General features: G+C 39.1%; 1 protein-coding gene across 1 annotated transcript in view; it reads right to left on the reverse strand.

Moving 5' to 3' along the window:
* The window catches only part of FNDC3B (fibronectin type III domain containing 3B), a 191,244-nt gene that overhangs the window by 167,278 nt on the left and 7,978 nt on the right, over positions 1–15,988 (reverse strand). The window contains exon 2 of the mRNA XM_085322314.1: positions 4,612–4,750. Coding sequence (XP_085178440.1) covers positions 4,612–4,722 — 111 coding nt within the window. The 5' untranslated portion in view covers positions 4,723–4,750. The remainder of the gene's footprint in view (positions 1–4,611; positions 4,751–15,988) is intronic.

The raw sequence follows: 15,988 nt of genomic DNA on the forward strand, positions 1-15,988 counted from the left end.
ATTATAACCATTTTTCACGGTCTGATGCTTCTTAGCTCAGGTAACTTTGACATGTCGCAATTATAAACTTYTGTCCTATTGAAACAAACCCCCTCCCCCATATAAGGTCATTTTTTGCAATTATATAATAGAAGATACATTTCAGAAAACAAGAAAGTTTATAYAGTAAGTTACTCCTGTCAATTGCTCTCTACTCTTCTTACAAAGTTGATATATAAACAGTAATTTACCAACACAAAGCCAGAACACCTGTAGTAGAAGCTAGAAAGACCAAGAAATAAGGAGGCCAAACAGCATCACAACAGAAGACAATGTAGAGGTGACAAGAAATGCTCTTCTGAATTTGAATCAATAGTATCCATTTAAAAGTTTAAGTACAAAAAGACAATCTGATCCAAATATTTTCTGCAAAGTATCAATCTGTTGCACACAGTTTGACAGTGACAGGGYGCTTAAAAGCAATTTAACTCATATTTAACATCTTTCCAATATAGCTGACCTTGATCTATTTGAGAACAAAATACATAAGCAGCTCAAAACTGTAGCCTGATCTAAGCTACTTTATCAAAGTTCATTTATTAAAATCAGACTACAGAAATATGCACAAGAGTCCAGATGCCACTGTTTAGGTACAGTAAAAACACAGCCAGGAAAGCCTTTCATGTTCTTGCAAGCTGCACAGATTTGTTGCACTACAGAAACCTGGCAAATTTTGTTTCATGTTTGGATGCACTCTGACCTCCCTTATTCAAAGTTTATGACCCTAGAAGGCAAGAATATGCACATGTAGGCACTATATACAGTGCTTGCTCTCAAGCCCAGCAGTGATAAAGACAAACAACCATACGAAACTTGCTACACAATTGCAAATCCACTGACCTAACCAGGTCAAAATAAAACATCCCAAAATAAACCACATAGTACTCTGCACTGACATGCTATAGTCCAACCACCTGCCCCTCCGCCTTTGTACTCTTAAGATTTTCAAAGCATGCAATGGAACAGCTACCAGAAACCAGTGAAATTCTTGGTCCAAAAGTTTAATTAGAACTCTCAGAATCTCCACAGGAGTTACAAGTGGATTAGAAAGAGAAACAGAGTAAGAAGCAGCTCAGGAAGGGACATGAAAGCACTAAACACAGTCAGCTGTACTGGAAATTAAGTGTGGGAAGCAAAAAAGTTCATAATGCAAATGCCATTTTGGGTAATCTAGAGAAGAGGGATTACTGCCAAGTAGGCAGAGACATTCTTAGTTCTGCCCTGTACTGCTACATAACTCTTATCCCCAAGAAAATGAAAAAAAAAATAAATACCTTTATGCAATTGTCTTGCAATATACTGCTTACTGCTTATTGGCATCTCTCCTTTTGCAGCACTCTCCAYCTGGCTGCTGGTAAAAGCTAAAGGATTTTATCCACTTCAGTATGATTGTCCACAATACGAGAATACCACTGGCAGGTCAAATACTTTCCCTGGCTGCCTCTTTTCTCAGTCAGGCTCTAGGTAAATGGGCTCATGAGAAATACAGAGGGGGCTGGGAACAAGCACCATGCTGTCCTGACAGTTTTGGGCATGGCTGCCCATCATTTTGCTCCTGGGACTGACAATGGCATTGCCTTGCAAAGAGGCAGTCCTGTTTCTCACAAAATACGTGGGTAGCATGAGAATATCCAGAGTTCCCATCAGAATCCTTTGGGAGCTCCTGCGCTGACCAGCTTCAGCTGTACCACCTCTTCTCTTCTACTCCCCAAACCTCTGTTGACATCTGCACTCCAATGACTTTGAAGTCTTTGAAGTCCACAGTCTTCGAAGACTACTGTGAAGTTTGAACCATTGCAAAGCTCCACAAGAAGCAAAGGGCATTACAAAAACCCTCACTTGGTACTGCAGAGGAGCATTCCCTACTGGCTTACATGCATAAATTACACTCAGTCAAGGTGATTCCAAAGCAAAGGAAAAAGAAAAAAAAAAAAGAGAGAGCAAGCCAGGCATAAAGTAATACTGTTTTGAGATACCATGTTGAAGAGAATCAGCAAGTCAGATTAACTGACAACATATTTTGCATGCATCTCAAAGGAAAAATTTTACAGTTCGGCAGTGTTCCTCGTTACAAGGATGACCACATATCTCATGCTAGACACCAAAATCAGGAATTTAAAAACTTTTCTCTATGAATCCAAGGCATTACTCAGAACTCCTTTAGTGTCATCACAGAGTAAGCTGTTACCCACAACAGGAAAGCAGCTCTGAGGTTCAGCTCATGCAAACTCAGGATAAGGTGTCTTAATCTTTCTCTTGTGGCTCATCTCTTTCAAAAGTCCAAGCGTTCAAAGAATAGTATGCATACGTGCATATGTTCAGAATTTAATTCCAAGAGAAAAAAGTATGTAGAATGCATTGGCAGGAAGGTGGAACAAGTAGTTAGAAGCAGGTAGCACTGAGGACTCTTCCGTACATAAATAAAAACTTATCTTTTGAGAATCTGATAAAGCTTAAAGTGTGATCAACAGCAAATGTACCTAAGAGCATCTCATCAGAAACAACATATTGTCAGCTGCAGAGCCTGACATACTGGTTTGCATATTGGCTATACCGCAGTCTAGAAAACTCAGCATGCTCCCTTCTCATACCAACAGAGCTATGAAGATGGCTTTTAAAAAACAAAATATACTAGTAGAGACTGTAACTGGGACCTACAAAATAAGTGTCTTTATAAAACTTGCACCTATTTACAGAAGAATAAAAAGCAGCTTTGTCAAGGAAGCCATTCTTGCATGGAACAAATCTGACAGCTCTTACTGCCTTACAAACAGCCTCTTAAACAAACACGTAACATTTGCCTGTACGTTAGGCAAGAAAACATATCGAAAGCAATTAATTTTGCAAGCTGTAATATGCAAAGATCAAGCAAAGCATTTAATCCAATAATTTTAGAACTACACTTTTTAAAAGTGAAAATACCAATTAAAGCTTCAGGAACAGGATGAAAGTGATTAAAGCATAAAGGCAGCTGAACCATGCTACACAAGATGGCACATCTGGACCAGAGGSAGAAAAAGTTTTTCACAGAACATATGCATTCCAGCTACAAGTATTTAAAGAGATAAAATGATAAATTATTCTCATTTAAGGTCAAACATTATCCGAAAAACATTTACACAGAGAAGTAATCTGACTCAGAACTGTTCTGCTGAGTCACATTTGCTCAGCACAGTAAAAGCAAGAAGTAATGCACTTCTACTGCATCAGCRTATTTTTACTGCAAAACATTAGATGAGAAGCTGATTTACAGGCAATAAAGCTATCTGCCAAGCGAGGCTACTGAATCATCACTGATGGGGAATTCAAAGATTGACTTAGAACTCCACCTCAAAGGAGTGCTCAGAATACTTAATTTATCCTTTCTGTAAAATGGAAAGACCCATTGGACATTCTAACTTGATAAGCTCCCTCCTACCTTGCTGGAAACCATTTAAGAAACAATTACGCTTTCAAATACCAATAAGCTTACTCCTTCATTTAAGCATATCAATATTGGACTTCATAAACAGAGCCATTAAAAGCTTCTTCCTTCATTAAAGTTACAATGCACTGTGTAGAAACACACCTTTAAAAAAATTACAGCAATGCAATCCTGTATTATACGAAGAATCTAGACAAGCAAGCAGACTTAAAAGCTTACAAAAAGGGGGAAAATATTCTTCCTCCTGTGACTGCTGCAGCTCAAAACACAGCTTGGGGAGAGGAACAAAAAAACAAGGGAATGAGAAGAAACTGAATAGACATTTTATTGATTCATGAAGGAGAGCTTATTTCCACCTTGGTTAAAGTACTTTGTTGAACTGCTCAAACAAGCAGGGAGCCAAATAAAGCAGTATCAAAAAACTGCTAGGATAAATGTTCTACAAAATGAAAGACTAACCCAAGTTGACAGGTTTGGGCAACTACTAACTATGAAGCTGCACCTTCAGGCTCTATCACAACATAAAGCCATCACTATGGTCCTGTTTTACACCCGACCAAGCTTGCTAGAGAATACCTCCCAGGAAAATTGAGAGCAACTTTGCCTTCTTTCAAATGCTTGCTCAAAATTCACTTCTGCCCCTCTTAGGTTTATCATAAAGCATAGGTCTATTGTGATTAGTACACTTAGCTAAGCATAGCAGACATCATAGAGTACTTGTCTTCCATTTTCTGTACCTCTCTTTCCCCCTTTCTATAATTTAGTCTCAAAGTACTTYTAAGTATTTAAAAATCTGTTGTTACAGACACCAGCAAGAGGTCTGGACAGCAATTAGCACAAGTAAATCAAAAGACTGACTTTCCACAAAATCTTCAGAAACAACATTTGCAGTTRCTTTCATCCTGTTATTTTAACTTCAATTAATATATTTGCAAATAATCACATTGAGCTGACTGGCACATTTAAAGCATTGCTTTTGAAGTTATTCCTGTTAAAAAGTATATTTCTACCTTCTATTAAAAACAACAAAAAAAAAAAACACTGCCCTCCCCAATACTAGGGAAAACCAAAGACTTTTTTCCCCACCCTCAAAATCGCTTGACGGCCCAGTTCAGTTAAGCCAGTGTCTCACTGCAAAGCTTACTGACCTGCTGCGATCCATCGCCATTCACTATGTGAGGCATCATGGCTACCTCCCCATTCAGCAAGGGCGGCAGTTCCAGGGGAATTTGGTCGGTCATCATCATTGTGACGTACATTCATGGAGAATTTTCCTCAACGGGCTTCCTGCAAGAGATGCATCAGTTAAAGACTCGAGAAAAAAAAAAGGGGGGAAAAAAATATTTGCACTTTAGCAGGACATTGGCATCCATGTAGATTTTGCCACGAAGGTAATGACCTGAAGAGTACATCTGCTTTTGCAATAGTCTACATACAGGAACCTGGGGCGCTGAGCAGAACAGTAGGTTTTAACTGTTGAAGCAACAACGTGGATAAGTCAAGTTTTCATGCAAGATTTCAGAAAGCAAGCTTGACTGCTTGTTACCACAGTTCTTGAAAATACATTATCCATATAGCTAACACTGTGTATCAAATTCACTCGTAATATCCACAGTTCAAAGTTAAATGCCAACTGACACCTAAAAACAGAGAGAATAGTGCCTGACTTTCACTTACCGTTATCCAAAAGAGAAAGATTTCTACTGGAGTGGGAGGGACACCACATTCCCCTACACTGAACACCTTATATAGAGGACATCTATATATAGAAGACAGACCACAGTGAAAAATCTCACTTAAGAATTCGTAGTGAATTATATATCATTTTCAGCTTAATAGCTAATTGTTTGAAGTGTTGCATAACTACCACTAAAACTACAGAGAGATTGCTTTGTAAAAGCAAGTCTTAATTCAGCATTAATAGTACCGTCATACTGTTTTATGGGGCAGCAATCCAATTCTTTCATGAGCAGGACGGATGATCTAGCTGCATAGTTTATCCAGACTTCTGCATATGAACTCCTAAGCAAACCATCTTTACAGGCTTAAAACTGATCAAATAACCTACTTCGAACCTTTCATGCCAGGAGATCCCCAAATGCTCCCAAATAACTTTGTATACATCACAAACTCAAGGAGGGATTAAAAAAAAAAAATGCTGTGACTTGGGTRGACAGTAAAAGTCAGGTAAATCACTTGGTACAAGAGCAAAACACACAGTAGGGAATTTTTGCCAAAGAGCAACAAGGAAAACCCTGTTCGTGAGGAAAGTATTATGAGATCTAGTATTTAGATGGAGCTTTTTAAAGCAATCATCACAGAGCCATAAAGCATGAATCTGAATCTCTCCCCTGTAGAGGGGATGAGGGACTAAGCCAGCCTCACTAAGATTAGAACGTGTGGTTCCACAGAGTCTGCATACTGCAAAYCTAATACCCTGATAACTAATCTACCTCCAAGTGCTGCTGGGGTTTAATTTTAGATTTTAAAGTATCCATTCAACAACTAAGTTAGGAAACATACTGACATATGCTCGTTTCATTTTTATCCACTTTAGTTGCTTAGATCATCTAAAAACAAGCTCTTCAAGAGCTCATCACAGTCTGTCACCTGCAGAGCTGCCTAATAATCTGAGAAACAAGGCAGAGCAGTAGCCAGTATTCCAATTAGGGAAGAGAAGCACTTGGGTGATGAAGCGACTGAAGCGCCCGTTTACAACCGCACACTCATCCTTTCATTCTGGTCGCACTGACCTCCTTTAAACCCAAGTAGTAACAAAAGACTAGAAGCGCATTTTTTTAGAAGATGTGCAAACTTGGCCCTGTTATCTTCAGTTGTACCTCTAAAGACTATTTCAATTTAACTTGTTAAAAATTTAGGAGGACTCTCACTGCTTTTTCTGATGCTCTTACTAGAGTGAAAACACTGTCTCTCTAATTTTCATTTCACTGAGATGAAAATAGAGGCCATCTATTTTCATCTGTCTTTCAATGAAATTTTTCCTTTTATTTGAGATTTAGCCACAGGATAGAAGTTCTCAGAAGGCTTGAAAAGCAGTGTTAACATTTAAAAGACAATGTATTCACAATCATTTTTAAAAAGTCTCATCTTACACTTGCATCAATTGTTTTGCCAGATAGAGCCTGGCAGTATTTCAGGCCTCACAGTATCATCACCTTGAATAATTTGTCCAATAGTGCCTACAGCCACAGGAGGAGGAGTGAGGAATATTAAATACTCGCCCGGCACAGAGGAGCAAGTTCTCTGAAGTGTCACCGGTCTACCAGCGACCAAAGTCTCCCTGGTTTAGTAATTCATAGCTCTCAGCTGCTAGAACTGCCACATCTCAGACCCATCCGCTATGGGGGCTACAGAAACCTGCCCAAACACCTAGAAAATCTGGTCAACACGTTTCCCCCTGCCCCCTTCGGTTTCATAATATTTGGAGGATTTTTCCCGAAAAACCTTTTGGGCTTCATTAACTAAAATTATCAGGTTTAATTCTGAGAACGATCCACAACCAAAGACTCATGTAACACTTTTTAGGAGGAGGTAGCTGGTGGAAAGGGAAATGTGCTTTTGCACACCCACACACGCACGCGCACACACACTTTCTTCCCTGTCATTATGGGGTGTATTTCAGAATCACTTCTTAAATACTTGGGATTGACGAAAGCATAGAAAAGGTCTAATACAGACCTCAACACCAATGCAAGCATATGACTGAGCAGTTTTCAAAGGATGTGGATAAATTTAGTCAATAGGTGTATTTCTGACTACATTTGTAATATATAAAATTATATACCTATATATAACTTAAAATCATTTTAAAAGAATGCAAAGTTCATAGGACCTACTATAAAATCATGAAAAGCCTTCTCCCCCGCTCAATGGCACATTCATCCAACCCGAATCCGAAAGCCTCAGCTTTAACAGACTTCAAGCGTCATGCCAATTCTATTTTCTTAAGGGAAAAAAAAGCCAGATTGTAGCTTGAAGCTACATATTTTCCTARTAATATTTCCATTCCAGGCACAACAACCAATATGTTGACATTTATTTGCTATATGTCATTATTTGAAGTTTTACAGCTGCATTCCTTTTGCTTTATTAATGGTTTCTCACCACAGCCATGTCTATGCTTGCCTCTCTTTAAAGGGGAAAGAGAGAAAGAAAAAAAAAGAAGTTTCCTGTATTTGTCAGGACTGGTACAGCTCCACCAGCAACAGCAACGCCAGCAACAGTCCCGGCCACAAAGCAATGCTGGCCACAGGTGTTTTTTTAAACGGTACGTCACACAGACGTACTACACGCAGCGCTAGATGAGGTGGGGTTAAAACATTACCGCAGGACTGGCAGACTTCACACTAAAGCCAAAAGCTTTGGAACCTGCTTCAAATACTTTTTTTTAAAAGCTTATTCTCTCATCCATGCTATTTAAAATACAAATCAGAAAGGAAAACAGGTTTATTCACCAGGAATTCACACTCCTCCTTAAAAAAAGTTCTCCCTACCTGAGGAGACACTTCACTAACACAAACAGTCTGAGAGGTTTGAACGCAAGCCTCTTTCTTCCAGTGATGCTCCTGAGTTTACAGAGCGGAAAACACCAGACAAGGACTGAAAAGAGCTAGGTCACATTTCAGGATATGAGAACTCTTCCTCAGTTAAAATATGAGCTGCAAAATACTAACCCACAGCTTTTTTTCAGGTACTAACTCAAATTTGGGGTTTTGTCTAGAAAGCTGACTATATTTAAATTTTAAAAAGACATTTCCTGTGCGTCTACATTCCCTAGGCTTGGCTGGGACAGACCACAAAAATGCCAGTACTCTCSGAGAGGCTGCATTTCCCTGTCTAGCTACCTCCAGGAATATTGGAAATCTCARTGTTTCCAGCCTTGCTTCTACTGCAAGGAAGCAGAAATAAACACCCGTTTCTTTTCGATGTTTCTCTACCCGAACCAAACTTCTAAACCTTTTGGTGTTTGCAAGTTACTGTTACAAACCCGATTTTCAATTCAATACTGCAGTCTTCTACTGATCATCAGGATGACTAACTCTCCTTAAATTAATTCAATATGTGAATTAGTAACATAAATCAGTTGCATATGGCAACAAAGAAAAAACAAAAACATAAAAGAAAAGTGTAACTATCTAAAACCAATGTCCATGTATGGTGAATTACTATGACCTAGCATATGAAGTCAGAGTTCTCCTTAAATTCCAAAAGCAGTTTGAAGTACATTAAGATAACCAAGTGCAAGTCTTCCTAGAAGGTTTTACCCATTCTATTAATGGAAGTATAAGCCAAGAGCATTTTTCCTTTTGTGATTCTCTCTCGGCATCTTCTCTCTTCTATAAAGCTGAGAAACTTCTTCCAGCTAAGGCAGACAAACTCAGAAAATCTGGCAAAAGCAAGGGCTTTCTAAATATTTAGTCMTGTAATCACTTTCTATACAGGGTAAATTTTTATTTGGATGCAACAGATTATTAAAAGCTGCTGAGTAAGATGTTCTGATTTTAATCAGAATCACTTGAAATCGTAAAAATTCCTGTATTACAGAGATGGCCATCACCTCATCAATACCTAGTAGAGCTACATATCCTGGTTTATTTAAGATACACAAACTCAGCACTAAGTGCACCTTTGCACTGGTGCAGTGCTCAGGGTTATTCAGTCTTACGGAAAAGAAAAAGAAAAAAAAACACAGTGCATTGAACAGCTCTAAGGTACATCATCATCAGTTCCAGTGTCACTACAGGGAAGATCTGAAACAATACAAAAAACTTTAAATGGAACAGTTTCCCTTAAAACAGTTTAGTCTTTCCAGTCTAAATAATCTGACAATTTCAACTTGACTAAATTCACACGTACACACTCATGTACACACACAAAGCCCCAAACGTGCACATAGCTGTTTAGCAAACAAGAACTAAGCAATTTTCTGCTAGATCTGTCCTCAGTTGTGACAAGCGGTTTTGCCCATAGCCCAGCTACTGAAACAGGTTTGAACTGAACACTTCGGGCTGCCAGCCCCGCTATTGACCTAGACCACGCTTCACTCAAACGGCTTCCCAGGAGAGTAATACCGAACGCTACCCAGCGACGGCAACAAGCATGGAGAAGACGGGGCTGACCGCCCGCAGCTCCCCCTCCCCAGATGAGGCATACATACATAGCTATCATAATCAGTAACCATAAGCTATCCTGTCTTTACAGCAAAACCTAACAATTACATTGGATTAGCGTATACGATGCACACCCATTCTCCTCCCCTTCCCTTCCCAGAAGAAAATTAACCCAGAGCTTTCCTTAGAGAGATGAGTTAGGCATTGAAAGTGGCTTCAAAGATGAGAGAATCTATTACCTAACACAAAAATAGCTATCCTGACTGAACACCCAAAACCCTAAAACACGGAGATCAGAAAGGGGAGGAGAGGCTCGTATGAGAACCGCGCGTTCTGTCAAACATCAGGCTGTACAGTCCAACTTGTCACCTTCTCAAGCACCTTTCCTGCCATTCTCCACATGACAGCGAATCTCTCCTTTGGGGCAGAGATTGGTGCACTGGCCAGGAAAGTAACTCAAGACAAGACAACAGGGACTTCCTTGGTAGTTTACAGAGAAAGGGGRAAAATTAGTTCAGGTGGGAGCCGCGAAGACACAGGCTTTTGACAATACACCTGGTTGCACGGCTAGTAGTCACTCAGGGTGCAACCGCTGCCTCCTTCCTACCGGCTGTTTTTTTCCTGGCCTTTTCCATCCACCCACCCTGCGGCAAAGCAGATCCCAGAACCAGCAGGTTCGGAAACTGGCACTGCTCTGACCACAGAAGGAAAAAGTCCTTTCTGTCATCTTATCTGTACCCTCAAAGCTGAATCCTAACACCACGACYAACCCAACTCCTCCTCCTCCTCCAGACACAGGTCCCCCAATCCACTTTGCTGTAATGACACACAAATACATTGTATTGCTGTAACCAGAGAAAGAGGGAGCAGGAATCACTTAAGATTGGTTTCGGTTTCTTTCTCTCCCCATGGCAAAAAGCAAACAAAAAATAATCCCCCCCACACACATATAGGATCACAGGCTAATGTCAGAGTGATTTTAGCACCACAGAAGCAAATACCACTTTGTAAAAACAGGCCCTGATAACAAGGAAAATTCAAGTATTTCTAAAAGTAATCTCATTATGGAAAGAAAGTGAAGTGTACTGAGAATAAGAAGTTTTTTTTTCATATTCAGAGCAGCCTTTACTTGCAGCACAAATATTTTTCCATAAAAACAATAATTCAGAGTACCACTTACTATTTTCTAGAAGTATGCATATGGAATTGAAAAATCGTATCAGTCTAGTATGTCATGTCACTACTGATCATTACGCATTTTTAAAGTGTTTTTTTTCCAGAGATATTTTGAGCTACCTCCACTACAGAAAAATAACTATGAAGAAAACTGCATGCATGTGCCTACAAACAGAATATATATATATATGTACATATAAAAAACCACACACATAATATTAAAATGTATCACTACATATATACCCATAAGCTTATTTGCACGCAAAAACACACACACACAGAGGAAGTATCTGAAACAAGTACGTGACCCACTAGGAAGGCTCCTAGTAGAAAGTGCTTTTTCTGCACATTATTGTTAATGCTGCTGCTTGCAGGCAAGAGATGGAAAAGCTTACACAGAGCCCAGGTTCCCTGCTGTTACATTTTGTGCAACACATGTCTCAATATAATCTTTATTAAAACATGCATAACAATTTTCACTGAAAAGCAATGAATGTACCTCAATGGTCAATATAGTTGCTTTCAAGAAACTCTTGCCATGGCTTGCCCACTTGGATTCAAAAAGGAATAGTAATAATTGTTCATGTAGAAAAACCTCTTGAGACATGAGCAGTACCTGGAGGTATGCACACAGATGGTTGGTCAAAGCACAAACAGTCTGGAATTTGTCTTGTCTGCTGTGTGTTCATTAGTTTAGTTAAATCACATCTGTCTTAAGAGAGACTTAAACCTAAAAGCATTCTTTCTGTGTTTAATTGCAAGCACAGTAGATTAATTTGAAAGCATCTAAACAGACAGGCTTATTCATAACAATCTTAAAAGAAATATATGCATTTTTTAAAATCTATTATGATAGAGAAAATAGATTAGAAGGAATGCACACTTGAAAAGCTATCTGGCATATCAGGAAAAGGATAGTAAAATGACTGCCACTTGTTCTCTAGACCATTTCACAGACAGCAAGGCTACCAGTAGCTTTATCTTACCTTCACTAATGGGAGGGGGGGAACCACTCCCCCCCCCACACACCCCACCATCCTCAAAACAAATACCATAACTTCAGCATCATATTTTTAAGATTTGAAATTCCATTATTTTAAGAACAACCATTTTCTAATCCAGTCAGTTACTAACCCCTCACAGAATACTTTGGTAATTCAGGAACAAACTATAGAAATGGATCCTACCTCAACTTTGCAAGTTCCGTTTTTCCTGCATAACACATTTCCCTGTTTTGATTTGTCAAAATAAATAGCAAGAAAGAAGATTCAATCAGTCCATTAAAAAACAAACAAAAACACTATTACTAGAATAGAGGACAAAGATCATGCTAACCGTCTATAAATATTAGTACTCTAAAAGCGTATCAGAAGCTAATGTCAGGAATGAGTTGATTAGGTTGCACAGCATTATGCAGGAGTGTCTAATTTCATAAGGCAAGTAAAACTAATCAACATATAATAGCTCTGATGAAATACCAGAAGCAAGCAAGCTGATGCACAAAGGAGCCTTTTACCAAAGAAATGTGTCATGCCACTTACTTTTTCCTCTTTGACCAGAGGAGAATCTTGTGAAACTTCTCAAAAAAAAAAAAAGCTCACACTCTTCCTATGGTATGTACAGCCCTGCAATACTAACATGCCCCGAGACTGTCATATTCAGGGAAAAATATAATGGTACCAAATTTAAATGAAAGAAATATACCAGAAATTAAGTGAGCTTAATAAAATTATTGGAGATTTGTGTTAGGCACATCTGAACAGAAAGCCACAAGCATACAAGCTAATCCAAATATTTTATGGCATTCTCCTTTCTGTAAACAGTATTGTAACACCAAATTATACTGCCACTCAAAAAAATTCAAAACCATACCAACATTCGGATGGCTACAGCTTTTACCATTGACACAAAAGCCAGGTAACAATAAAGAAAACCTTTATACAACTCTCCTACCATCTGAATTTCTGTACCTTTTCTTCAAGCTAAATCTTAACAATTAGTCCCTTTTGCTATTTATATTCCTCCCTCAAAGTCTTCACACCTTTCTTCCTCATCTTCCTTTGTATTAATCACAACAGATAAATGGGACTTGCAGGCTTTTTTTTTTAATTGGACCAACTGATACAATTATAAAAACAGATAATTTTTCAGGCACAGAAGTCTCTCAGTATTTCACATTATTTCCTTTAGTAGCAATATCTGAGGTTAACTCTTCTTCTATAACAGTATCCACTAGTGGTGTTCACATTTTCAAATGGCAGATTTTAAAATAATGCCTAAATACAAAATTTGCCCTGGCCCAATCTGCTTAATTTAGCAACCACTTGAAACAACTGTCTTTTCGTTTTGTTTTTAAGGGAAATTAGTCTTTGCAATTCCAAAACTACAAGCAATATCAACATTTCAAACTAATCTATTCCTGCTCATCCACCCTTGCAGAAACTTTATACATAAAAGGTGTTCTGGGAGCTGGTCAACAGACAGCTGAAGAGAAGGGGAAGGACACTGCCTGGGGAGCGGCGCTCGGCATCTCTGCGCTTCTCTAGCCCACAAGCTACGTGAAAAAGGACAGGCCCGAAGGAGAGAGGACCTTTTGGTTTCACCAACACCTTCCTCTCAAATAGCTAGCCACAGAAGAGAGATTTCTCCCTTTCCTGGCCCAGCTGCTGTGCTTGGTCCCTCCACGTGCCAGGGCACACGGGAAAGCGAGAAGCAGAGGAGACAGTGCCCCAACAGCTTTCCTGCCCACAGGCTGACCTGATACCTTAACGGCACAGAGCAATTTTGTGCAATAGAGACAACRCTGCACGTTTCCTAACTAGAACATAACTGAAATTGCTCACCAATTTGAAATAACCGTTCTGATATTTCCATTTGCTAAAACCCCTTCCTCTCACCCTGATGATACTCTTTTACCAGTTACCTCCAGCCTGTATCGCCTCGTTTGAGAAAAACGATTCACAAGCAAGATGGACAATCAGTAACCTTAAACTTTGCTCCAAAAACACACCAAGTTATTTCAGCTATCTGCTTTAGAAGGAAGAAATCCCTTAAAGCCAGACTTTCAGTTGTCTGCAGTTTGGGCCCAGTCCTACGACCATTTGCGCTAGGATGTATCTTTAGGCCCTGTTGATAGTTTCATTGGCACCATCAGCACTATATTTAAGTACCTAATGCCGCAGGATCATGGCTCTTGTCCTGAGCGCACGTATAGGAACACAAGCAAAACCTCTATAGGAGTACAAGTTCACGTAAAGGTGCAAACCAGATAAGGTATATGCTTCATCCACTTGCTTTCTTCCTACATTCAATAGTCAAAACAATGCTCATGATTACACATTGATAAGCATAGTAGTTTAGTGATTGATACCCTCCCCTTCAATTTTGCTCTCTCAAAGTAAAGCAAGAATATCACACACACAAAAAAAAAGGTCATCTCCTCTTGAATTCCTATTTTGTATAAAACTTGAAAAAAATTACTTAAATCAGTGGTTTTTAACCACTGCTTAAACTAAAAAGAAAAACAGATAGCTACCACATCAATCTGTAGCACTTTAAAGCAAGCACATCAACTCTCATTTACAGCAAGGTTTCAGCACACCTTCATGCAGCGCAAACTCTTCTGTTGTAGCTGTGCACTGTTAACCTGACTCCCAGCTGACGCGGTACTGACAAAGTAGCTCATTGTATTATTGTGGGAAACCACTTCACACAAATCTCCCATTCAACCCCGGGGTTCAAGAACAGGCACTCACACAGAGCGCTCACTGCGAGAGAGCACCTCTGGTTAGCCGCCGGAGAAGTTCCTAATACAGAGGGAAAGTTGAACCCATTATCATCACGCTCACAGGATCTGAATGCTTAAAGAACATTCTACTGAATAACTCAGGTATCCAGCACCTTAAAACAAAAAACCTCTTCTCCCCCAGTTATCTGATTTTCCCTTGATAGTAATAAAGCATCAAACAACCCAAAACATCAAAACTTTAGATGTGAAAAAACAGTAGGGAGTTTTTTTGGGGGGGAATGTTTTTTGGGGGGTAAGGTAGGAATAAACAGCATCTGTATTTACCTCTAATCACTTCTACTGCAGTTAGAAATAAAGAAATAACYTATCACACACTGAGGCATAAGTGCCCCTACCTTCTTTTCAGATCAAAATGGAGCTAAAACCCACATAATRCACTTCCTCCATGGAAGAACATACTGCTAATGAACTGGTTGATGCATATCTAGAAGATAAAGCACAACTGCAGACAAAAAACTTCAAGCAAAAGAATTTTGGACCCCATGGCAATCCATAGCTGAAAATGGAGCTCACTTGATTAAAAAACAGTAGTTAGCAAAAGACAGGTTCACTTGATTAAAAAACAGTAGTTGGCAAAAGACTGGTTACATATCACACTAGAGGATCAGTGGTATATGTCAACTGATTCTATTGCAAAGCTCAAGTTATCTATGAAATGGTTTAAGAAATGCTTTGATTTTTCAAAGCTGAATCTTCACCCCTTTTACAAATTTAATTCACACTCTCTCCAAAAAAGTCAATTCATCCAGGCAGTGGGAGTCATTTATGCTGAAAGTTATTGTCAAGCAACCTAAGTTAGTATCCTGCTCTGATAATACATAATGCAGGGGAGCACTAGGCAACTTCCCATGTGAAGCTGGAAACTAACACCGCTTCAAAGCGGTGACGTGAAATGCAGCCCTGCTGGTTAAGGGCAGCCACCTAGCACAGCGCCAAGGCAAAGGGATGCTCTTCCCTAACGTGCCCAGCATGCCCTCAAAAGGCAACAGCCCCAGTAAGTAGGAGTTACTACTTAAGTTGTGAATGAGTCTTTGTTAATTAAGATCTCTTAATATTTCAACTATTCACCTCAATATCAGCACTTTCAGTGTTAGTGGAACACAAAGAGGGAAAAATATTTTAAAGCTGCAGCTAAAGACTTAATATATCTTATGTTAATTATTTTTCACCTTATGAAAAATTTCTGAAGATCGTAGAGAACTCTAAGTTCTAGCACAACAAATATACATCTTCCAATTCATAGCTTACTTCTAGTCACTTTCTTTTCAAAATAAACATTCTTTTGAAAATTACCCTTTTAAGGCGAGTTTAAATAAAACTTATCTTGAAATTAAGCCCTCCGCACCCTAAGCGCAATTAAACTGTGTCCCTTGACACAATTCTGTTTAAGCAAACAAATTAAATGAACAA

The sequence above is a fragment of the Rhea americana genome, unplaced genomic scaffold (assembly GCF_003343005.1).
Source record: "Rhea americana isolate MKP2758 unplaced genomic scaffold, rheAme1 scaffold_76, whole genome shotgun sequence".
Lineage (NCBI taxonomy): Eukaryota > Metazoa > Chordata > Aves > Rheiformes > Rheidae > Rhea > Rhea americana.